Consider the following 6810-nt stretch of genomic DNA (forward strand, 5'->3'; position numbering starts at 1 on the left):
CACAAGAGATGGGGACATATGAATGAGAAGAGAAAAAGTGTTTATTGAGAAGATGGTCTCAAAGAGGGAGGAGAGAGAAGTGTTTATTGAGAAGATGGTCTCAAAGAGGGAGGAGAGAGAAACCATGATGGAATAGTTCTTTTCTTTTCTTTTTTGGAGAGCAAGCACTTGTCATCCTCCTTTTTTCTCATCCAAAACGTGTCCATATTATCTTTTGGATGTTAGCATACAATACCTAACCAAATAAAAAAAGATCCAAATCATAACTGATTGATAAAATTGAATTTGGATCTAAAAAATTATGGTAATATTGGACCGTAGTAAAACATATAAAATATAAGCTTTTCACATGTAGAAAATGAAACTGGATTACATTTTGATCCAAATCTGAATTAGATCCAACTTAAAAGCCAATCTGAATCCAAAATATTTTTATTTCCAAATCTAAAGTCACATTTGGATACTATTATAAAAATCCATAACCAATAATAACGTATGATTTGGATCAGAAATCCAATTCATTTGCAGTTTTAAACTCAATAAAATATCACATTTGTATATTTGTTTGGAAACTGGTAGTAGGAAATGCAACTATGAATTTCACGTAGTTTCCCAAGAAATTAGAAAATGTATTTGCTAATTTCGGATCAAAATTTTGACAGTGCTCCCAAAACAAGCAAATGGGAAGTAACAAATCCACTTCCCCTCCCATCTGCCCCCTACCGCTATTCCAAACATGCCCTTAACTTTTTACATCAGGCTTTTCAGATCTGAGTTGACATAAGACATGGTGATGTGGCATTGGCCCCATGCCAATATCCGAAAATTTTCAAACACGGGATCTCAGATAGAGGATATGAGATCTCTCATATAAAAAGGTGAGATGAATCCTAAAGCTGAGAATGCTCTAGATATTGGTATTTCAGCTTAACCTACTTTTTTTGTAGATTAGATAGTGCCCTATTCAGAAAAATGGGGGTAAGCTGTGAAATATCGCGTGCACCACAAAACAAAATTCTAGTTTATGACTTTTTAGTTCCAATAAAAGAATAATTGTACCCATCCAAGGTATTTCACAAGAAAAAGACTACTTTGTTACAATTTTTTTTTATTTATAACCCCAAGAAACCACACCTGGCACGAAGACCTGGACGTCGTGCCAACAGCGCTCATGAGAATTGAACGATCACTGCTCGTCTTGCAGCCAAGCCCCCGACCAACTACGCCACTCCCCTTGGAGCGACTGCTTTCCTAAAAGGAAAAGTTTTTATTTTACTGGGTGTGAAAAAATAGGCTAAACATGTCAATGCAGGTGACAATCCAGTGGACCCTACGTTTTCCCAGGGAATGTGCGATCTCGTACGAAATGGTTTCCCCATTTAATGGCAATTAAAAGTTATAGCAAGATAACAACCGAGTTCATTTATGAGAAGGGGAATTGCATGAAAATGAAACCTGTCCTCAAAGATATAAGATCTGACTGGCTGAGTTAGCCATCATCGCCAATGCGTAAATTTGTACTAACCGGATCCATATCCGTTGTTGCGGTCTATTTATGGTGCGGGTTAAGTTCCAAACCCATCAATCCTGGTCAGCCGCATCCCATTCTATTATTAGTTATTAGTGGTTAGGGTTGGGAAATGAGACGAGCAGCATTTGGCTCCCCTCAATTAAAGTTCTTCTCACCCGTAAAATGGGGTCGACAAGCCACGAGCATGTTGCCGAGAATTACAGAGCCGATTATGAAGAACGGGTGTTTGATCTCATCTGGTAGGGATGACTGGTGAATGTCACCAAGCTGAAGGGACATCACGAGTTTTATACTGATGGATCTGCGTCTCTTGTTGGTGGGTAAGGGGGACTTGGGCTTTTAGTACTAAATCAATTGAGCTCTCGAGTGAGATTAATTTTCTTGGTTATTTAAAAAAAAAGAAAAAAATGATGTTTTTGAGAAAACCTTATAATTTGCTAAAATCTATCTCATGTTCAACACATTGATTCTCAACTTTTTTTAAGACCTCTATGCAAATACCTTCACAACTCATGATTGCGAATGTCCTCAAAGTGTGTGAACCTCTTTTACTAAAAACAAAACTTAAAAAGCACAAAAATTAAGATTCTCAGATGTAGTACAACCTTTGCAACACATGGTGAGGAATGTCTCTAAAATGTACAAACCTCTTTTTTTACTAAAAAAAAATGCATAACAGGTATAAGCAAGCAAAAGGTGATTCACAAATACAGTACCACATTGGCAACTCACGGTTGAGAATGTTTTCAAAATGTGTGAATCTATTTTTACTAAAAAAAAAAAGTCAACAGGTTGCACATGTAGGAGGACATTAAAAGAATCTAGTAAGACCTTCACAACTCATGATTGCAAATTTTTCAAAATATGCTACCTTTTTAACTAAATAGGATCACATTTGCAAATGTTTTGACCTTTAATTTTGCATGAAAACATCTTTTAGCTTATACCCTTATGCAATATTAGTATTAGTACACATTTTGAAGATATTTGCAAACATGAGTTGTAAAGGTTCCTAAAATGTGCAAACCTCTTTTAACTAAATGCTCTCATATTTGAGAAAGTCACACATTTGCAAACATCCTTTTGCAATTTTCATAAAAAAGGAGGTTAACACATTCTAAGAACATTGACAATAGGTCGTTATGTATTTCTCGAATGTTCTATTGTATCTTTATATATTTTTTTCAAAAAAGGTTCAAACATTTTTGAGACATTGGCAATCATGAGTTGCGACAATGGTACTGTATTTGCAATATTGGCAGAAGGGCAATTTTTTTTTAAAAAGTCATCAATTGAAATTTTGAACATCAGGCAGCAAATTGTGATGTTTCTACAAAAGCATGCGGTTTTGTAAAGACAGTATGGTCATATAAGCTCGTTGAATGTGGGCCTTATAAATTTTGATCGGACCTAGACATCTTCAAAGATCCAGACCAAAGTCCTTATGTGAGCGTGTGTTGCCTCATGGGGTGTAGTTAGGGATGGATCGGGGCGGGGGCAGGGGACAGGGTCTCCACCCCCACCCGTCTCAAGATTAGAACCTTCACCCCCGCCTCCATCTCCGCACATGGATGGATTTTAACATCCACCCCCGCCTTCATCCCTGTTTCATGTCCTCCATCCCCGGTTCAAACGGGGATGAGGCCGGCCGGGGTCCCATTTTCCCCGTAGTCTATTGCCATCCTTTAAAAGGACTGGGGACGGGGCTAAGCAGGGATGGGGCGGGACGGGAAAAAGTGTAAGTCCATCTCCGCCTCCATCCCCGAACGGGGATGATTTTAACCTTCGTCCCCGCCTCCATCCCCGGTCCAAACGGGGCGGGGCCTCGCTTTCCCTCGGTCCACTGCCATCCTTAGGTGTAGTCCCCGGAGGGGGATAAATTGTTCGTTATTCTTGATAAAGTGTTGGAGGGTTGTTTCGGTAATCTTTCGTTTTCATTTAAAAACCCCCGAGCCCCGACTGAGGCCATGCACCTCTCCCTCTCTCTCGTCTCCCTCTCCTCGCGATGGATGAGAACCAGTCGTTTCCTTCCTCAGAAAACCCTAACCCTAAGAAGTCCATTCATCGATCCCTCGGTGGAGGAACAGGTTCTTTTCTCGAATCTCCATCACAGATGCAAAGTTTTGTGTGGATTTCTCATGATTTTCAATCGGCCTTGTGCTTATTGGTTTCGCGCTCGATCTGAGATGGAATTTATGAGTTTTTTGGGGATTTGGATGCCGATTGCTGATCAGAGGTAGGGTTTTCTCTTGCAGCTGCTGATATCCTGTTATGGAAGCGACGGAACGTCTGCGTTGCGGTCCTCGTGGCGGCTTCGGCCTTCTGGCTGCTCTTCGACAGAGCCGGATACAGCTTCTTGTCATTCGTCGCGAACGTTCTCCTTCTTCTCGTCTCGATCCTCTTCTTGTGGGCGAAATCTGCTGTTCTTCTCAACAGGTGGGTTTTTTTTTCTCTTTTTGGATTTGGATTTCTTCCTTTATTCTGAACTGGAACTGGTCTCTCTGTTCTACCCAGACCGCTTCCGCCTCTTCCGAATCTTGAATTATCGGAAGATTGCGTGGCGACGGCCGCTGATTCGACGCGGGTGTATATTAATGCTGTGTTGGCGATCGTTCACGATATTACGATTAAGAAAGATGTGAAGCCTTTTCTCGAGGTAGCCGCATTTTGAGTTTTGTGCTTTTCCTGATTTTAGAAATTTTAACAGCGATTTTCTGCATTCTTCGATCAGTTTCTGTTTTCTCCACCAATTGATGCCCGAATCTTGTTTCATTTTGGTTAGGTTGTCCTTGTTTTGTGGATTATTTCGTATATCGGAAGTCTCTTCAGCTTCTTAACACTCGTCTATATTGGTTAGTCTCTAAATCCGTTGTTGTCATTCGTTTTGGATTTTTAATCGTCATAATTGCAGTTCTGATCTGCATTTTTCTTAATCAAATTGGGTCCTCTGAATAGTTTTGTTGCTTGTGCATGTATATTTTGCTTGAATTTTTTTCAGGAATTATAATTTCTCTCACAGTTCCAGCACTGTACGAGAAGTACCAGGATCGAGTTGATGAAAGATTGAGTGCGACCCACAATGTTGCCCTAAAACAGTATAGAAGGGTTCTTAGCAGGATCCCGTCTGCGAAAAAGGAGAAGAAAACAGAGTAATGTAAATCCTTGGTGCCTATGCACATGCGGTGTTTTCTTCCAAGGAGCTGTTTTCAGGAAGGCGAGTGCTTATCAGGGTGTTTTTGCAAAAGTAGGTCCGTTGTTGCTAGAGGATTTTGGTTGTTCACTAAGCTTCATATAATGGAGGGTTTATGTGGTTCTGACCTGATGTTTAGTTTTTCTTATAAGTTGTTTGTTAGTATGGTTTAGACTAGATAGTTAAGCAGGATGGTCATTTCTATTATGAGATATGCACCTGCCTTCAAATTGAAGCCAGAGGTTGTTACTTGACATGCCATGTATAGCACAATTGGTGTGATCTCCTGTACTGCATTGCTACACTTGAAGTAACTATTTTAAAGCTTGAATACCTATAATTCTTGGATTTGCAGATCCCATTGTGCTTTTACAGATAATGGCCAGAGTTTAATTAGCTTGTCATATCATAATATTTATTTTTTATCTTTCCTTAATAAGAATTAGAGACAAGAAGACTCTCTTTGAAGGTCTTGCCTTCTCTTGGTCTTTGGAAGGCTAAATTGTGAGATTATGCTGGACTGTTATTTCTGATCGAATTTACAGGAGAATTCTTCCACAGAAAAGCCTGTGCATCATTAAAGTAAATGAATGCCTTATTCTTTGTAAAATCATAATGTTCATTTACCATTCTCATGTAAAAGGTATTGGCGACATATCTTTGTATCTTTTATTGCCCTCAAGCACCATAAAACAAGTTATTATGAGTTTACAACATTGCAATGCTATGTCACATTGCTAAGAATGTTGCTGAAACTTCTTGTTACAATTATAGATTAAAATGTTGCCATTTTTCTATTGTTATGTGTTTTAAGATTTTTTTCCTGAAACATGGAAGCAAGTCTAAGATATTGTGCTACATCGAGAAAAATCCCAAAAGATATCAATTATACATCATGATATTATCTCAGATTTTCTTGAAAATTGTATTTTAACTACATCAAAATTTTTTAGCTTTAATTTTCAATTAAGATTGTTTGATATTTTCTTGAGAAAAAACATTTGCATGCTATGTCACATGGGTGCGGGTACGGGTACAGGTGTGACGCGGGTGCGGGGCAATTTCAAAAAATTTGGACACGGGGACATGGCTATATATATATATAATAAGACTTGGTCAAAGTTGTGCCCATTAGGGGACACGGCATATATATATATATATATATATATATATATATATATATATATATATATATATATATATATATATAAAGATCATTTTTTTTAGTTTTTATACGTCTTTTGCCCTAAAAAATGAACAAAAAATAGACTCGGTCAAAGTTGACCGAGTCCAAAATGTGGACGGACTCTGCCCCGGTGCGTTGATCGAGTCCGACACTTGGTTGACCGTGTCCGTCCTGTGTCCGAAGTCGCACCTGTGTCCGCACCCGTGTCGGGGCGTGTCGACGTGGGTGCGCCGACCTTATAGCCGAGTCCGTGCGTGAGATACTTGAAATCCGATTTCTTTATAGATCTCCTTGCAACACTGCCTCTTCCTCAGGTATACTTCCCAAAACTCATATAGGAATGGGAATTATTCGTATGATACAAGAGCATGATATCACTACACCACAACAAGAAAATATGTGGTTTGAACGCAGTCAATTCTCGATTCTTGGTTGCTCATGTCAGAAGACCATGGAAGCCATATCATATGGTGTCATAATATGGAAAAAACTAGATTTTCCACAACTCTACTGTTCGGTCCATTTTATTCCACTTGATCCCTCTTTTATGGCCAAATATATTTCCTGTTAAGGAATGAAAAATCTTTGTCCTGGTGCATGAGTCAAATTTTTCGTTTCATCTGAGAAAAGCCATATCTTTCTATAAAATATTTTGGGTTGTTTGACTGTCCTCGATCTTTAGTGGGTTCTTTGCATTACAAAGAAATGGCTTGTAATATAATCCCATATTTCTCAATAGCATGCTATCTATGTGGGTATGTGCGGGTACTCTGTTTTCTCTCCCCTTTGCTACATATCAACGAAATGCAGTGTTTTAAAACTCGCCGAGTCAACTCGTTGACTCGGCTCGCCCCTCCAGCGAGTCAACCCAGCAAGGCAAACTCGGTTTGCCAAAACTCGGGC

General features: G+C 39.2%; 1 protein-coding gene across 2 annotated transcripts; it reads left to right on the plus strand.

Moving 5' to 3' along the window:
- Positions 1–3436: 3436 nt before the first annotated feature.
- On the plus strand, positions 3437–5078 carry LOC149841699 (reticulon-like protein B11). 2 transcript variants are annotated; one of them, XM_090001118.1, is made up of 5 exons: positions 3437–3618; positions 3787–3967; positions 4046–4187; positions 4314–4383; positions 4530–5078. In XM_090001118.1, exons 1-5 carry the CDS (start codon positions 3537–3539, stop codon positions 4682–4684), a joined length of 630 nt encoding a protein of 209 aa, XP_089857244.1. In that variant the 5' UTR covers positions 3437–3536; the 3' UTR covers positions 4685–5078. The 2 variants fall into 2 exon arrangements, with proteins under 2 accessions (XP_089857244.1, XP_089857245.1); XM_090001119.1 differs by having other exon boundaries at positions 4551–4820.
- The last annotated feature ends 1732 nt before the right edge of the window (positions 5079–6810 follow it).

This window comes from Nuphar pumila, chromosome 3, assembly GCF_984573655.1.
Source record: "Nuphar pumila chromosome 3, dmNupPumi1.hap1.1, whole genome shotgun sequence".
Classification (NCBI taxonomy): domain Eukaryota; kingdom Viridiplantae; phylum Streptophyta; class Magnoliopsida; order Nymphaeales; family Nymphaeaceae; genus Nuphar; species Nuphar pumila.

Coding starts and splice junctions, on each gene's coding strand:
- LOC149841699 (XM_090001118.1), top strand. CDS start 3,537: ATGGATGAGAACCAGTCGTTTCCTTCCTCAGAAAACCCTAACCCTAAG. Junction 3,619..3,786: donor ATCCCTCGGTGGAGGAACAG/GTTCTTTTCTCG, acceptor TTTCTCTTGCAG/CTGCTGATATCCTGTTATGG. Junction 4,384..4,529: donor CTTAACACTCGTCTATATTG/GTTAGTCTCTAA, acceptor AATTTTTTTCAG/GAATTATAATTTCTCTCACA.